Source organism: Echinops telfairi, unplaced genomic scaffold (genome assembly GCF_000313985.2).
Source record: "Echinops telfairi isolate 266 unplaced genomic scaffold, ASM31398v2 ScPeMD7_10;HRSCAF=50, whole genome shotgun sequence".
Classification (NCBI taxonomy): Eukaryota; Metazoa; Chordata; class Mammalia; order Afrosoricida; family Tenrecidae; genus Echinops; species Echinops telfairi.
This window is the reverse complement of record NW_022103907.1, coordinates 13,226,488-13,244,008: the sequence shown is the minus strand read 5'-3', so window position 1 is coordinate 13,244,008 and position 17,521 is coordinate 13,226,488. Positions and strand designations below refer to the sequence as shown.

At 43.3% G+C, this 17,521-nt stretch overlaps 1 protein-coding gene across 1 annotated transcript in view; it reads left to right on the top strand.

The window, feature by feature from the left end:
• MAP4K3 (mitogen-activated protein kinase kinase kinase kinase 3) overlaps positions 1-17,521 on the top strand; it is a 130,098-nt gene that overhangs the window by 12,144 nt on the left and 100,433 nt on the right. The window contains exon 2 of the mRNA XM_013006850.2: positions 17,352-17,442. Coding sequence (XP_012862304.2) covers positions 17,387-17,442 — 56 coding nt within the window. The 5' untranslated portion in view covers positions 17,352-17,386. The remainder of the gene's footprint in view (positions 1-17,351; positions 17,443-17,521) is intronic.

The following is a 17,521-nucleotide window of genomic DNA, read 5'->3' as shown; positions in this document are numbered from 1 at the left end:
TTGCTCTGTTCCCTTTGCTCTTCTGTTGCACTCCCTTAGTGTCTTGCCTCGGTGTGGTGGGATCACCACAATTCCCACACTGTCACCAGTGTTGTCCCCTGGAGGGCTATGGGTCAGTGAGGGATGCCGTGTCTCATTGTGAGGCCCGCCATGTGGTCCTCTCTGTGGACTGGCTGCTCTCAGCAGGAGTATCGTCCTCAAGGCTTGGTGGGCCAGGATGTCAGCACATTTTAAATGCAGTTTTTGTGGTAAAATTAGGTGCCTCGGCTCATGTTCGGGTCGGCTTCTACTCGAGTGTATATGACGGTTTTGAAATAGGGAGATTTCTTTTGTTACTATAAGCATGCAGGGTAGAGTAGGTCCTATACCTAATCACTTCTGAGTTTCAAGCACACCAGAGTAGACACAGACATGCACAGCAGCAAGACAAAGACAGATGCTGGAGACAGAGGCATCTGTGAATCCAGGAACACAAGGGTTGCTGGTAGCTATGACCTTCACCCTAGAACCACAGCCCTGAATTTGGATTTGGAGGCAAATTGCGTTCAGCAACCAGATCTCTTGAATTTCCTGTAATCGAAAAGAATGCATAGCCCATTTTAAAAGTTGAAGTCTGATCTATGTATTGGGATGAATTGTATGAGCCCCAATAAATTGATTTAAAATATATATATAATAAATGTGAGCATTCTCACAATGTTAAGGATCTTAATTTAAGCTAACTGACTTTCATCATTCATCCGTGTACTAATGAATGTGATCATAGTTTAATCATTTGAAATAAAGAAAAACTAATAAGTGAGAAAAAAAAAAGTAGAAGCCACTTCTAGAGTGTTCTTCAGTTTGGGGCTGATTAATGTTTCCTCATGGTTCAGGCTCAAAAAACTCACTGCCATCAAGACATTTCCAGCTTATCACAACCCTATAGGTAAACCTGCCCCTGTGGGTTTCCAAGACTGTCAATTTGTACAGGAGTTAGGGTAAGTAACAATCTTTGGGCAGGAGTACCACAGTATTGATGCTGTGTCCTCCTCAGAGCAACCGTGTATCAGGAGGCACGTGCTGTCGATTTACCTCATGAATGGCACTGTAAAGTTGTATCACTTGGTTAAGGTAGTGGTGGTCAGGTCTCTTCACTATAAAGCACATTTTCCCCCATTGTGATTAATGAGTATCTCATAGGGGAGATAATTTGAGACCATCTTTTCATTCCTCAGACTTCCATTTAGTATTTATTCACTTAAGGCTCTTACTTGAATTATCCCTCTGGTTGTGAAGTAATTATGCAATCCCATTATAAGTTGGCTTTTTAAAGGAAGCTTTTATTTCCTCAATTATTTCTGTAATCAATATAGACTGTGAATTTTTTTTTCTTTTTAAATGGTTATAGTCATTTATTAACTTGAATTATCTTGGTACACGTCCCATCCCAGCTTTGGCCCACGGAAACCCATTCGAGAGGCTGTCTTTGCATTTGGACGCATAGCTCCGTCCGTCACTTGCGTCAGCGCCTCCTCGCTTTCTGGCACAAGTTCCCCAGCTCTTGTGTACTGTCTTTGGCCCAGCTCTTAAAAAGAGCAGTGGTTCTCACCCTTCCTAGTGCCGCAGCCCTTTCATACAGTTCCTCATGTGGTGGGGACTCCCAACCATAACATTATTTTCATTGCTACTTCATCACTGTAATTTTGCTACTGTTATGAATCGGGAGACCCCTGTGAAAGGGTCATTCGACCCCCAAAGGGGCTGCGACCCACAGGTTGAGAACCGCTGTCCTAGAGTCTTCTATTACTCCACTGAGTCTGATGTCCTTTAGTGGTGAGTGGATCTGGATGCTCAGAGTTATCTTTGATTCTAGATGTTCATGGCTGGTCAACCTAGGAAACAGATGTGTATAAACTTGTATTTGCATGCATATTCCCACACACATTTATACTCGTCCACACATCCAGCCAGCCATCCAAAACCATGTGTTGGGATTGGTGTTCAATACCAGTCTAACACGTGTACTCTTTCTTTTCATTCCATATTTGCATTCCCCTTTCTCCGAGGGCGGAGGCTGCTTTCTGTTATCCACACTATTTCCCTAGTCGTTCAGTTCTTCAATGTATGTAAGTAATTTGGGAATTGCTAACACGTGTCCTCGTGAGAAAGCAGCCACTAACTGGGGTCCGGGTGTGATTCCCAGTACCAGTTGCCTTTGACCTCACCTTTGTCAGAGGAAGACTTGCGCCCTCAGGATGTCTTGGTTGATGCTTTAGAAGTATTTTGCCACACCTTCCTCCTGAGCTCCCTGTGGCTGGATGCAAACCCACCTACTGTTTAATAACACTTACTCTGCCCAGGCCCTCCGTTGTTCGTTGCTTTTGTTAATAGTTTCCGTGAAGTTGATTCTGACTAGTGACACATATACCAAAAGCTCCATGGACTGCACCTCTGAAAACAGCTTGCCAGACCTAAACCACAACCAAACTCCCTGCCTTCAGAGCCAGTTCTGACTCACAGTACCTGTAGGACAGAATAGAACTGCTCTATAGGGTTTCTATGGAAGTAGATTGCCACGTCTTTCTCCCATGCAGCGATTGGCAGACTTGAGCCATGAACTTTCTTTTTTTTTTAAATAAATCCTTTTATTGGGGACTCTTACATTTCATTAGAGGCTCTTATAACAATCCATACATCAATTGTATCGAGCACATTTGTACTTATGTTGTCATCATAATTTTCCAGACATTTTCTTTCTACCTGACCCCTTGGTATCAGCTCATTTTTCCCCTCCCTCTCCCACCTTCATGAACCCTTGATAAATTATAAGTTATTATTATTTTTCTATCGTACACTGCCTGCTATCTCCCTTCACCCATGTTTCTGTTTCTGTTTCTGTTGTTTGTTCCCCTGGAGAGGAATGGTTATACATCAGTCGTTGTGATCGGTTCCTCCTTTCTCCCCTGTTCCCCCTAACTAGCCCCCTACCCTCATGGTTTTGCTAATCCCATTGTTGTTCCCGAGGGGTTTGCCTGTCCTGGATTCCAGGTGTCAAGAGCGCTTATCCGTACCAGTGTACATGCTGCAGTCTAGCCGGATTTGTAAGGGTCATGATAGTGAGGGGGAGGAAGCATTAAAGAACTAGAAGAATGTTGTGTGTTTTGTCGGTGCTCTACTGCACCCTAATGGCTCGTTTCTTCCTGTGGCCTTCTGTGAAGGGGTAGGGTGTCCAGTTGTATGTAGATGGACTTTGGGTCTCCACTCCAACCCCCTTGTTCGCATCGATATGGTTGTTTGTTTTGGGTTTTGTGATGCCTGATACCCGATCCCATCAACACCTGGTGATCACACAGGCTGGTGTGCTTCTTCCATGTGTACTTTGTGGCTTCCCTGCAAGAGCGACATCAACTTTCAGTTAGCAGCCAAAGGTTTAATAATCTATTCCACTGCCACCCACATCTTTCTGTATCCTTAGCCTTGGGGGCATTTAGTGTTTGTAAATTCCTTGTGCTGACCTCCCCTCTTTCAAATACTATTGCTATTCATTTGAAATACAATCAGTTTGTTTCTATTTGAATTCAATTTCAGGGTTCCCTTGCACCTTTGATTTTATTTATTTTAGACTACATGCACAACTCTCGTGTATTCTAATGGAACTATAGGAAAAGGTGTGCTCAGCGAGCAAAGTGCCTTCTCCTCACTCATCCCTTGTTCCCGTTCCATCCGCGCTCACTCTCCTGTTGATGACCACTCTTGGGCCTTCGGTTTAGCCTATCCTAGTCCTCTTTGTACTCAGATGATAACGTACGTTAATATTTTCCTTTTCCCTTCAGTTTCTCAAAAGGTAGCATGCTATAGATACTCTGACTGTTGCTCTTTTCACTGAACAGCCTGCCCAGGACATCATGGCACATTTGCTGCTGGAGATCCACCGGGCAGTTTACCATAGTTAATTCAGTTAGCCCCTATGTGTGGGCCTTTGGATGGATTCCAATATTTGCCATTCATAAATTATACCCATGTTCATTTATTTCTGAGTAATTAAAGCTACCTAAAGGGAGCTGTAAAGTTTATACCCATACTGATAAGTGTTACAATGTGGATGAATCTCAAAATCATTCCCCTAAATGACAGAAGCTAGACACAAAAGGCACAAATCCTGTGATACCATATATGTGAACTATCCAGAAAAAGCAAGTCCATAGAGAGATGAATGGTTATCTGGGCCTGGAGGGGAGTGACTGTTAATGGGTACAGGGTTTCCTTTGGGGGTGATGACAATGTTTTGGAAATAGAAGCATTGGTTGAGCAGCATTGTAAATGCACTAAGTACTGTGTTCTTTGAAATGGATACTTTTATGTCATGTAAATTTGACCTAAAAAAAATGGTATTGTCTCTACAATTCTAATAGCCACTTCATTTTCCTCATGGGTGGTGGTGGTGTGTTGATGGTTCAGCTTCTGGGGTAAGCTTTGCACCCTTAGGTGCTTCTCATGCAGAAGAACCCTTGGCGGGTGTAATGTGCAGACAGTGGGCCCAGACAGACAGTCGGCCTCACACCTTCTTTAGTGGCCCCATCAGACTTGTTTATGTTCACTCGCCTTTCCCTTCGTAGAGGGTTTGGGTTACGTTTGGTTTTCTGGTTTCCCCGAGACTATTGTAGTGTGAGGATTGCAGCAGTTGAGAGAGAGTGTCTGGGGGTGGGGGTGGGGTATGTTGGCCAAAAATGAATTTGGAGAGTAAAGATCAGAAGCTAGAGAGATATTTAGAGCCAGATTGTAGACAAAGACAGGTTGCATTTTGTGTCAGAAAGCCGGACTGGATGTCAGAAGTTTATTACGGAGAAGACTGATGATAAGGCTACGTTGTAGAAGATAGCTGTCCGTGATGTAGCGGGTGGATTAGAATGTAAGTTGACACTTGAAGCAAGGAGGCCAGTTAAGAAATATAGTAGTGAAAGTATTAGCATACAGTTTAAGTAGGCTTACAAAGAAATGTAAACTTGCTTTAAAAAGGTAAGTGTTTCATGTAACAGTCCCAAGTGAGTTAAAGTTTATTGTGCCAACCTGGCCGATAAACACATGTAGGGTTCATTGAAGGGCGGAGAGATAAATGGCTGGGTGAGCCTCGCCTTTCTAGTTCTGGAGTGTCTTGCTTTGTGATGGTCAGACCAGGGTGCAGCTGCCTTAGCCAGTTCCCTGCTTCTGCTGGCAAGGCTCATTTCCTGCAAGACATCCCTGAGGAGAAGCCTCATGGACCTACCCCGATGCAGCCCTGGGTGCTGGAGCAGCTGTGTGGAGATCCTGCCAGTGCTGAGATGCTTACACGTTCATTGATTTGGCTTTCCTCCTGCAGTCGGCATCACTGTGTGTGTTTTGTGAGATGGAGGAGGACTTTGTGGATTGGTGTCGGACATATGGGCTAATGTTGGACTTGTGGGCTTGGGCAGCACTGGGTTGGGATGTTTTCTTGATGCACACTTACCCTTTATAGAAAACTCTCTTATACATATGAGTTTCTGTGGATTTGTTTCTCTAATGTACCCAGACTAACACACCGAGGTAAGCCTAGGATGACAAATCAGCCCTGTCCCACGGGTCATTCAGGGACATGTGCTTCCTCCACCTCACTGTTTCATCACACAATAGGGCAGTTGTTCATTTGCTTATGTGAGACAAGGCCGTGGATATAGCCATCGTTAGTTGGCAAGAAGGGAGCCTGAGGAAGCCAGGGGGAGTTGCATACTACTCTGCTCCTTTTACATTGTTGAGGACTTAACATGACCATCCCAACTGTACAGAAGGCTGGAAAATACAGTCTATAGCTAGGCAGCTGTGTACCCAAGAAGAAAGGAAGAATGTCCATGAGTATGAGAATTTGAACCAAGTAGTTACAGTGGGCTGGAATTGAGCTATTCTGGAAAGAGAAAGAATGCATTTTCATGAGCTGTTTGTTGAGAGATTGCTTGTGAGGATACTTAGAGCTGTCAGTTTGGTATACAAATCTGAGACTTAGGATAGAGATCTTGGCTGGTGGCGTGGGTTTGGAAGTCATTGATGTTTGGTAGTAGTTGAAGCTTTGAGGGATGAGTTAGGTTGCCTGAGGCAAGGCGAGACAGAGAAAGAAGCAAGCTGACAAAGGAAGAAGACACTGTCTGAACAATGCCGGAAGGGGACAGTGAGGAAGTTTCACAAAGAAGTATGGGGCTGCTAATATCAAAAGCTAGGAAAATGTCAGATCCATGAGGATTGATGAGAGGCCTTTGATTTGGGATTTCGAAGGCCAAAGACCCTTGCAAAAGCAATGTTTAAGTGTCATGGAGTGAGAAATAGGCTGCAGTGGGAAGATGTAGCTGCCTATCGGTCAAGAGACTGTATTTCCCAGGCTTGTTTACAGTGGGGATAGTCATGTAAGTCCTCAACAATGTAAAATGAGCAGACAAGTATTTGACCTCCTTAGAAGGAAATGTGCTACCCTAGGATACTTCCATGAATAGAGGAAGAAAAGTAAGCAAAGATCTGACTATTCTTTGAGGAAACTCAGCTGAAAAAGAAATAGGAACGTAGGTTTAATGTGTAGTAGTAGAAAGTTGAGTTAAGTAGTTTTTATGTTAAAGCAAGCTAGGGGGAGGGGGAGGAGCAGTGATAATGGACAGAATAAAGATCCCAAAGATAGAGTAAGATTCTGAGAGGGTTTGCTAGGGAATGCAATTAGGACAAGAGAGACCATTCTTTTGAAAAAGCGACGTATATCTCCTGAGGCTGCTTCGGACAGCCCCAGGTACAGATTAGCTTCAGGGTGGAGAAGAGAGGGGACAGTTCAGAGAAAGTCTGTATTGTAGGGTTTCTCCATTTTCTCAGCTGGCAGAAGCTCGGCACTTAGCTGACGTAACACGAGGTGGATAGGTAAGATATCTGAATAATATGAATGGTTTTTTATCATTTTTTAAGAACCATTCTAGGGATTAGAAGAAAAATGCTGTCTAATTGAAGTCAGAAACCAGCCACTTTTCATAGTGCCTATTAACATAATCACATTACTGTTCAAGAACAGGCCTTGCTGTCAAATTAAAACAAAATATCACCAATTTTTTTCTTACTAAAATATTATAAATTAGGGTTGTAGGGAAAGCAATGTTAAGGGAATTTGGCAGGGTACTGCTTATAAAACATGTAAACATGTATATATTTTTTAAAGAATAGCTTATTACATTTCTGTCCTGTTAATTATATGGTCATACTTTGACTTGACCAAATCCAGAGAATGGCAAACATACAATTCATAATTTATTTTCAGTCTTTCTCATAAGGTGGAAAAAAAAATCAGAAATAGAAATGTTGAATGAGAAGTACTGTTGACCCGAGTCTGACTCATTGACCCTCTGAGACAGAGTCGAGCTGCCTGAGCAGGTTTCCTAGGCTGTGATCTTTATAGGAGAAGATTGCCAGGTATTGTTCCCTGGAATCACTGTGGGGTTTGCACCACCAACCTTCAGGTTCAGACCAAGCACTTAATCATTGCTGCGCCACCAGGGCTTCTGTTAATGAGAAGTAGACGTATCTTTTCAGAAAATATTACCAAAAATGCCAAGTTACTGTATACACGTGTGTATAAGCCGAGTTTTCAGCACATTTTCAATGCAGTTTTTGTGGTAAAATTAGGTGCCTCGGCTGCTATTCGAGTTAGCTTATATTTGAGTATATATGGCATATCACCCTGTAATCTCATCCTTCTGTGTAAAGTCTCCTTGATTCCGAGTATGTAAACTAACCCATGGGACACTGGTATTTTACTTGAAATACCACTGTCCTGTACAGCAGGGAAAGAGGGGGCTTCAAAAAGCTTGTGGGAAAAGGGAATGAAAAGATAATGGAATTTGCCATCAATTTTTCCAGGGCTCCTTGTACTTATTGCACTCTGTAACGTGCTAGAGTAGGAGAAAATGATTTTCTTTGAAGACTTGTTTGCATCGTCGTTATTACATTTTCTTGACAGGCTATCACTGACCTTGTAGTCTGAGAGATCTCCACACAAAATATTGCCCCACAATGTAAGTTGTTGTTTTGAAAAAGATTGGAAGACAATACTTGTACCTAACCATGGAGCCCCCAGATGCACGAAGCTAGAACTGACCAAATAGGATAAATAGGTAATTTGCCAGTAATAGTTGAAGACTTTAATGTACCACTTCTAATAATTTAGCATCACGAAATGGCCATCATACTTGGTAAAGTAGAGTGGCAATGAAAAAGCGGAAGGCCCTATGCACGACAGACTGACACAGCGCCGTGTCGAGGGGCTCGCGGACTCCAACCAAACAATTGTGAGGATGATGCAGGCTGACACGTTAGTGTTTTATTCTGTTGAACACAGAATTGCTGGGTGTTGGAACGGACTGGATGGCACCTACTAACAGTAATACAAGGAACCAGATGGCTTGAACAATTCTAAAAAAGCAGAGTGCACGTTCTTCTCAAGCACACGTAGGCCATCCTCCAGGGTAGCTCCTATGCTAGGTCATACAAGTAGGAGGTGGACTAAGGAAGACTAAGGAGGAATCAGTGCATTCAATTCTGTGGCTGGCACAGATCTTGAAAGTACCACGGTCTGCCCGAAGAACAGTCAGCTCTGTATTGAAAGAGCGGGGCAGCCAGAATGCTCCTGAACAGTAGCATGGCCAGACTTGGTCTTACATCCTTTGGACACGTTATCAGGAGAGACGGCTCCCTGGAAAGGCCCCATGCTTGGTAAAGTGGAAGGCCTTCGACAGGGTGGAGGGGCTCCGTGGCTACCACAGTGGGTGCAGACATAGGGCATTTGTGAGGATGCCACAGGACCGCGCGGTGCTTTGTTTCGTTGCCTGTAGGGTCACCGTAAGTTGGAACTGTCTTGATGGCGCCCAACAACAGCACGCCATAAAACACCTCAATTCAATGTGAAAGAACGGAAATCATCTATTCTTTGAGTGGCTTTGCATAGACGTCAATAATAGAAGAGAGTCTGGGAAATGTACAAATTACCTAAACTAACCAGCTCTCTCCAATGTTGTTCCCAATATTTCAAAAAAGAAATCACAAATGTAGAGGAATGAAAACGTAAACACAGTGTCTCAGAAGTTAATGGGCTGCAGCTAAAGCAATTGGCCGTTCATTGCTCCTTGTTCACGGTTTTCATTTAGTCACCTCTTCTCAGCGGCATCTGAGCTACTTCTTTATCTTTTACTTCGAAGGTCTAGGCTTCAGGGTTGGCATTCGTTTCATGACTCTTCTCTGTGTTGTAGAGGTGATGGTTCGTCTAGCTGCCAGTCTGCCATGTTGGATTCTTTCTGCCCAGGCTTTTCTCAGACCACAAATAACAAGAAATGTGTGAAGCCTCCAAGCAGGAGACAGTATTTCTTCCAAGAAGGGTGCAACTGTAAAGAGTCAGAACAGGACCTGGGCTTTGAATGACTGTGACTTGGTTACTTCCTAAGAATTTGTTCTTGAAAATCACAGACTGTGAGAAACTTGGCTGTGTGTACTTTTCATCAGCAAGAACGAAGCATCCCATTCTTGCCTGGAGAATCTAAATCATTGACACTGTGCAGCAGCCTTGATTTACAGCGTAGATTCAGAACTTCAGAAAAAGAGATTTCGGGACACAGCTTTTTACATCTTAACTATGTAAGTCTATGGAAGTAAGACCTTGGATTCACCTTGCAGTCCAGTCCCAAGATAGGCCCTCTCCCCTCAGAATAGGGCTTTTAATTTAAGTCTCACCTACACTTTACTCTTCCCCCAAATCTCAAAATGAATCTTCTGGTTTTTTTACCCCTTGTTTGCCAGGACAACTCAGGCCTGCATCAGAGTCCCGCTTAACTTATAAATCGCACCTACGCTTTAGTCTTCCCTCAAATCTCATCACGACGCGCGCCCCTCCCCCACATTTGGTAAGACAGCTCCATTTTAAGTGGTTGAAAATGTTTGAACCCAAAATATCCCATGCAGTCTTCTTAAAACCAAGCAGTAGTTTAACATTGGGTCTTAAGAACTATTTACCTGGGATCAGTGGACCACAGCAACCATTGTGTGTTAGTGGGGAGGGATGACTCCAAAGAATAAAATGAGTGTCATTGAATTGTACAAGTAGAAGTTGTTGAACTGGTGTATGTTCTCCAATAAAAGGTTAATTATTAATGACAAAAAAGGATCGAGTAATAGCTTGTGATCCAGCCTGTTAGACTAGAGCTCACTTACACTCCTACATACTTTGACACATCATTGTCATGTTCGTCCTGCATGTTTGAACTGCCTGTCTTTGGGGATCGTTGGAATCACAATTTTTCTTTTTTCTATGTATGTTTTAAAGTCATACTTTTTAAGCCATAAGGAACATGGTGGGTGATTTGGCCCAGTGGTTGCCTGATGTTTTTAAACTCTCAAAATATTCATTATAGAAAATCCCTGGAAAAGGGGCAGAAAATCTCTTAAGCAAGCTTTCACATTTCACAGTGTAGAAAAGGAGGCAGACCGTTTATAATCTGCCCGCAGATATGCACTTCATTTGTTGATCTAATTCTCCTCATTTTTGGTCCATTGTTCGCTAGTCTTCACACTAAATTAAAGTTCCTTGTAATTCCTTCTGGGTGTTTTTGTTTGTAGCACTGGTTATCGAAGTAAAATGGAAATGTAGCCATGTGACCGCACTGATTAATTAGGTAGCAACTGAGAGGAGAAACTCATTATTTTTCTAACGCAATAAGGAATAGTGAACTTGAGAAGTAGGACGATTTCTAGAAAGAAAAGAGGCTACTATGTTTTGTGTCCATGAGAATGATATTTATTAAACTGTAAAGCAAAATTTAAATATGTGAGAAGGCACAAGTGGACCCTCACTCCTCAGTTTTCATGGATCGCCAATATTGTAGTAAGAACCTTCTTTCCTGTCATCTTTTGACTGCTAGGACATTGTTTTTTTTCTGCCCGGGGCAGGAGGAGGAGGGGGCACTTTCTCCCCTTCCAGCTTTTACCGTAGAGCGGCGGCCATTGGCATAGGCATCGACATAGGTATAGGCAGGCAGCAGGCAGACTCTTGACTGTCTCCCTTGAGTGTTCTAGTAGATCCCATACCACCCATTGTTTATTCAGTGCTGCCCGGTGTTTGCCATCGAGAGTAGTTATTACATCATTCATGACAGTGTGTGTGTGTTCTTCTTAAGTTTAATTCTTTAAAAATTCTTATTGTGACTTAAATGAAGGTGTACCAACCAGATGGTCATTCATTGCCACCCCCTAGTCTGCTCTCGTGTATCCAAATCCGCTTCCTCCTTGTTCCATTCCTCATCCTCTCCTAGCCCTGTGATCTTTGTCCTGGGGTAGACGCTGCCCTTTTGATCCGAAACGATGGATTCTCCTAACAGGAGTGAGTGCTGTCGCAGACCTGAAGGTGTCTACAGGCTTGTCTCAGGGGTCTCCCTTCCGCCGTCTGACCAGTAACCTTGGTCTCTTCTGATTCTGAATTTTGCTCGTGTTTTCCTCTCACTCTTTCTGGAACCATCCCACGTGATTGTTTTCAAAGCAGTAGGTAGTAGTAATCTGGTCTCAGGGTTGTGGAGACTGACGTTTGCGTGGTGCACTGTCCATCTGACGAATTGGTTCCGTGTGCCTTCCATGTTCCTCATTCTGCCTTTCTCCCGGCAGGGAGGCACCAGTAGTTGCACCTGAGAAGGCTGCTCACAAGCCGTCTCATGTGGCTACTCACAAAGTGGGGCTTGTTTGGGTTTTGTTTTGTTTTTTGGGTCTTTGTGGACAACCTTATGCTAGTTGACCTTGGTACCCCCCCAAGAGGGAATGAGTCCCTGGGCTGGGATCTGGACCATAGCCTTGAACTCTTGCACACTTCCCAAAGTCTTTTCCTGTTTACCTCCTTTTTTGCTGCCTTTCCTCATACTGTACTAGGCCTTCCACTTCACCCAAATCAGACATTTATACCGTTGTATAAATGATCACATACCATCTAGCCAGGGACTTTTCCTCCCTTGCTTGTTCTCCAGCGCTTGGTAACCATCAAAGAACTAATTCTTTTAGTGTGAAAATCTCTTTTTGAGTTTTTACAGTAGTGCTCTCATACAATAGTTGTCCATTTGTGATTGACTGATGTCACCCAGCGTATTGCCCTTCAGGTTCATCAGCGTCTGAGGTGTTTCGCAAAGCCATCGCTGGTCTCCAGCGTTGCGTGGGATTCCTGTGTATGGATGGACAGTTGCTTTTTGAAGACGCGTCATGGATGGTTTAATGGTGGTGTGCCATCAAGTTGGCATCAACTCAGAGCCCTCCTCACGCTCTGCTCGGCCTGAGCCCCTTGCATGGCGGCAGCCACTCTGTCAGTTCATCTCCGTCAGGGTCTTCCTCTTGTTGCTGATGTTACACTTAATGCTGCATGATAACCTTCGCCGGGGGTAGATCTTCCTGAACACATATCTAAATATGTGAGACAAAGTCTCAAAATGCCCACTTAAAAAAAATCATTTTATTGGGGGCTCGTACAACTCTTATCACAAGCCATCCATCCATCCATTGTGTCGAGCACATTTATACATTTGTTGCCATCATCATTCTCAAAACATTTCCTTTCTGCTTGAGCCCTTGGTATCAGCTCCTCATTTTCCCATCCATCCCCGCACCCCCCTCCCTCACGACCTCTTGATAATTTATAAATTATTATTATTTTGTCATTGTCTTATGCTGTCCAACATCTCCCTTTGCCCACTTTTCTGTTGTCCATCCCCAAGGGAGGGGGTTATATGTAGGTACTTATGGTTGGTTCCCCTTTTTCCCCCCACCTCCCCCTTCCCCTCCTGGTATGGCTACTCTCATTATTGATCCTGGGGTTTATCTATCATGGATTCCCTGTGTTTCCACTTCTTATCTGGACCAGTGTACATCATCTGGTCTAGTCAGATTTGTAAGGTAGAATTGGTATCATGATAATGGGGGGGAGCGGGGGTTAGGAACTAGAGGAAAGTTGTAGGTTTTATCATTGCTATACTGCACCCTGACTGGCTTGTCACCTCCCCGCAACCCTTCTGTAAGGGGATGTCCAGTTGCCTACAGATGGGCTTTGGGTCCCCCCTCCACGCTCCCCCTCATTCACAATGATAGGATTTTTTGTTCTTTGATGCCTGATACCTGATCCCATCGACACCTCGTGATCACACAGGCTGCTGTGCTTCTTCCATGTGGGCTTTGTTGCTTCTCAGCTAGATGGCCACTTGTTTATCTTCAAGCCTTTAAGACCCAAGACGCTACATCTTTTGGTAGCTGGACACCATCAGCTTTCTTCACCATATTTGCTTATGCCGGGAAGGTGAGCATCATGGAATGCCAGTTTAATAGAACAAAGTGTTCTTGCACTGAGGGAGTACTTGAGTGGAGGCCTAATGTCCTTCTGTTACCTTAATATTAAACCTGTAAATATATGCGCATAGATCTATTTCTCCATGATCATATATAAAATATTTACATATGTACATACCTGTATTTAGACCTCTGTAAAAGTCCTTTGCCTTCTAGTTCTTTCCTCTATTTCCTTTTACTTTCCTCTTGTCCCGCTATCATGCTTAGCCTTCATTTGGGTTTCAGTGATTCCTCTCGGTTACATTGCCCTTGATCACGCCTTAGCAGGCCTCCTACACCCTCCTCACCACCGATTTTGGATCGCTTGTTGAGCATTCTGACTGTAAGACAGATTTGTTTGTTTTCTGGTAGTTCGTGGTGTATTAAATATTTCTTGCTAGTACCATGAGCAGTTATTCTTTGGGCGTCTTTACTTATGCGCTAGTTTTTGTGTGCATAGGAAGCAACTGGTTTAGGTCAGGCACATCTGAGTCCTCAAAGTGACAGCTTTACTTTGAAAGAGGTCTTTGGCTGTCTCTCTGTTCCATTTAATGCATCATGTGATTTAGAGATTGCGGCTTCCACAGGTGTTGATTACAGATCAAAGTAAAACAAAAACTTCAGACTTTTCTGTTTATCATGATGTTGCTTATTGATTCACTTGTGAGGGTTTTTGTTTTGTTCATGTTGAGGTGTGTAATTCTTAGTGAAGGAAAGCTATAGTCTTTATTTTTATCAGTAAGTGCTTCAAGACCTCTTCACTTTCTGCACATCACAAGTTGTTAATGAGTCTTCCTTCAGCTCTGTTGTGAAGTTTCTCTTCAAAGTCCAGTTTCTTGGATCATTTGCTCAGCATACAGATTGAATACGTATGGTCAAAGGACACAACCATGACCCATATTGTCTTAGTCTGGGTAGACCAGAGAAACAAATTCATGGACACTCATGTATTTAAGAAAGAGCTTTATATACAAGAGCAATTGAATATTAAGAAAACGTCCCAGCCCAGTCCAGATCAGGTCCATCAGTCGGATAATAGCCCATATGTCCAATACCAATCTTTATAATCCTCTTCAGACTCACAAAACACATGAAATGATATTGAATACAGGAAGACCACAGGCCAGTGGGTGGGAAAACTTGTGGATCCAGTGGCGTTGTAAGCGTCTCAGCACTGACGGGTCTCTCCATGGCTCTTCTGGCTCAGGGCACTAGAGTAGTTCCATGTGTCTTCTCAACAGGGATGTCTCACAGGGAGTGAGCACAGAGTGAAGTGTCTCCTGCCTCCAAGGAGGAATACCGGAGTTCCCAGAATCCCCAGGAGAAGGCCATGCCCACACAGAGGCCTCATTGGCTCTGACCTGATTGACAGGCTAGACTCCACCCCTTCACATTTAATCCTCTCAAATTGACACATGATTATATAACTACCACACCATTCCAGATTTTAAACAAATTGGTAACCCCTTCTTCGGAGAACACTTGGCAGTAGATTTTTTTCCCATAACAAAAGACCAAATTCACTGACATCAAGTTTATTCCGATTCAGAGTGAGCCTATAGGACAGAGTAGAACTGCCCCTGTGGGGGTCCAAGTCTGTAAAATTTTTATAGGAGTAGAAAACCTCATCTTTCTATCATGGAGCAGTTGGAGGTTTCAAACTGCTGACCCTGTGGTTCACATCCCAATATGTAGATCTCTCCACTACCAGGGCTCCTTTAAAAAAGAGACAGGGAAACTCACTGCCATCGAGTCATTTTCAACTCACAGACATTTCAGTACATCGGGAAGTTGTAGCTGAGCCGCGTCATCTGGATGAAACTAACCCCGCAACAGACATTTCTGAATTAGCGTGATCGTGGGAAGAAAATTTGTGGCGTAGTAGATTCATTTACTCAACAAATTCTTTATTCATCTCATACTAGAGATGCAAAGATGATTTCAGCCTTAGTCCTATCCTCGAAGACCTTCTACTCGTACACATGTAGACATGCAGACGTTGATGTAACGAGGAATATGATATGTACAAAGACCACTGTAGATGGTATGATGTTTGCAGTCGTTTATTATGACTCTAACTCAAGGCAACCTAACACAAGGTCGTGCACCAATACTTCTGGAAATTACAGAGGCCAGGGCATGCAGGAGGGGGCTTCAAAAAGTTTCTGGACATTTAATAAGGGGATTTTTCCAAGTACCTTTTGTAGCCTTGTTTTCATCATCTGATTCCCTCATTCACTGCCCACCACCTCAGTGCTCTTCATGAACGATCTTTCTTCCTCGACCAGCACCTCCCTTTGAGGTGCCGTGATGGCTGCCAGCAGCCAGCCGGCGTCCATGCCAACTTCACCAATCTCATGCCCCCCTTTCACTAGTTGGGGGGAAAGTATAATTGAGGGGCTAATGAAGAACCACAGTTACAAAACGTTCCAGTTATTTCATATGCCTAGGAAAATTGTTACTAGTGTCACTGTGGCTTTATTATTTCTAATTCTGAGTGCTTACCATACTCAAAATGAGGAATTCTTAATAGTGAGAAACGAACTCATGAGGATCTGGGGCAGTGATTTCCTTCTGAAGCTTTGAAAGCATGAAAATCCCTCCTTCGCCCTGAGAAATCTTTGGGTTTTGTGCGTTCTTTGTTGCACAGACTAAAAGCGGGGCATATTCTCCATTCTGTTCTCCCTTGTACCTGGGCCAGAAAGGTAGGTTTGGGTAATGGGTTCAAACAGTTCATGAATTACATTACAGTTGGAAATACTAGAGCAGACCCATCAGATCTTGTGATAAACAACCTCCTCTTTGTGACTTGGGTAGGAATTTGGGAAGCCTGCTGACTTCTATATTTTACTTTCCATTAAGACACCTGTAATCGGGTTGTCGGTGGCATATTGTGGTGGTTGTTAGGTGCCGTGCTACGTTAAATGCAAACCCTCCCGTGTGTTCTCTTTCTGCAGCGCTGGTTCACCACATTTGCATTCACCGTGCTTGCGTTTCTCTCCATGACAAGTGTTCTTTCAGGACCTCAGCATGTGACACTGCTATAGGATTGCCAGATCTAATTTTGGCAAATTCGGGTGGGGAGGGAATCGGAGGAGAGAGATAATATGTTAATTGTCTGGCCAGTCTCAGATACAATCCTATGCTGCATCCCACCACAGTTGTAACCAGGCACTCAAGTACAGAAAAACCTGTATATGTGGGCTACTTGGAAACCCAGTACTACTGCAGCATGGGACCTTCAGTCTTACAAAGAGTCGGTGACAGTACATTTGATAGGCTTGGTGTGTAAGGGTTTCCTCCCAGACATAAAGCAATTATTAATTTATGCCAAAATTATATTAGATGTTATTTGGCAGTAGAAGAAAAGTAGTACATTTCCTAGTGCATTAATTAATTGAAGAGTCAGAATCAACAAGACGGCACTGGCCTCCTGTTTGCAGCATGGTATTAATCATATCGAATGCTATATAACTCTTAAACTGTACTGGGCACTGTTCTAAGGCTCTTACATGTCCATTTAACCCTTAACAACCCCATGAGCTAGATAGTTATTGTTGCTATTCCCCTTTCACAGAAGAGAAAAGTAACTTAGAAAGATTGGCACAGAGAATGATTTGCCCATGGGATCGAATTGGGATTTCCCCCGGTGGTGCTAATGGGTAAGTGTTAGATTGCTGACCACAAAATCCAGACTCACCATCGAAAGATGAGGCTGCTTGTTCCCATAAAGATGGAATGTCCCAGAAACCCTGTGTTGGGTTGCTATAAGTCAGGACTAATTGGCAGGGAGTTTACTCTAGGACCAACAGTGGGGTTAGCCTACCCCCAGAATTCATGCCTGTGGTCATTGGGCTATATGTTCTCTTAAACCAGGATGGTAATTACCATTAAAAGTAGTGTTGATAACACCATGACTATGCTTTGAAAGAAACGGGCACTTTGAAACGTGTACCTTACTAAAGCACTCAACATGTTTGTTTTGTTTATTCTAGGAGAAGATTTTGCAGTTGTGCAGCAAGAAATTATTATGATGAAAGACTGTAAACACCCAAATATCGTTGCTTATTTTGGAAGCTATCTCAGGTACACTGTTTTCCTTTCAAAAACCCAAAACGATGTCATTGAACAAAAGAACATTTGTGGAATATCATCTTTTTTTTTT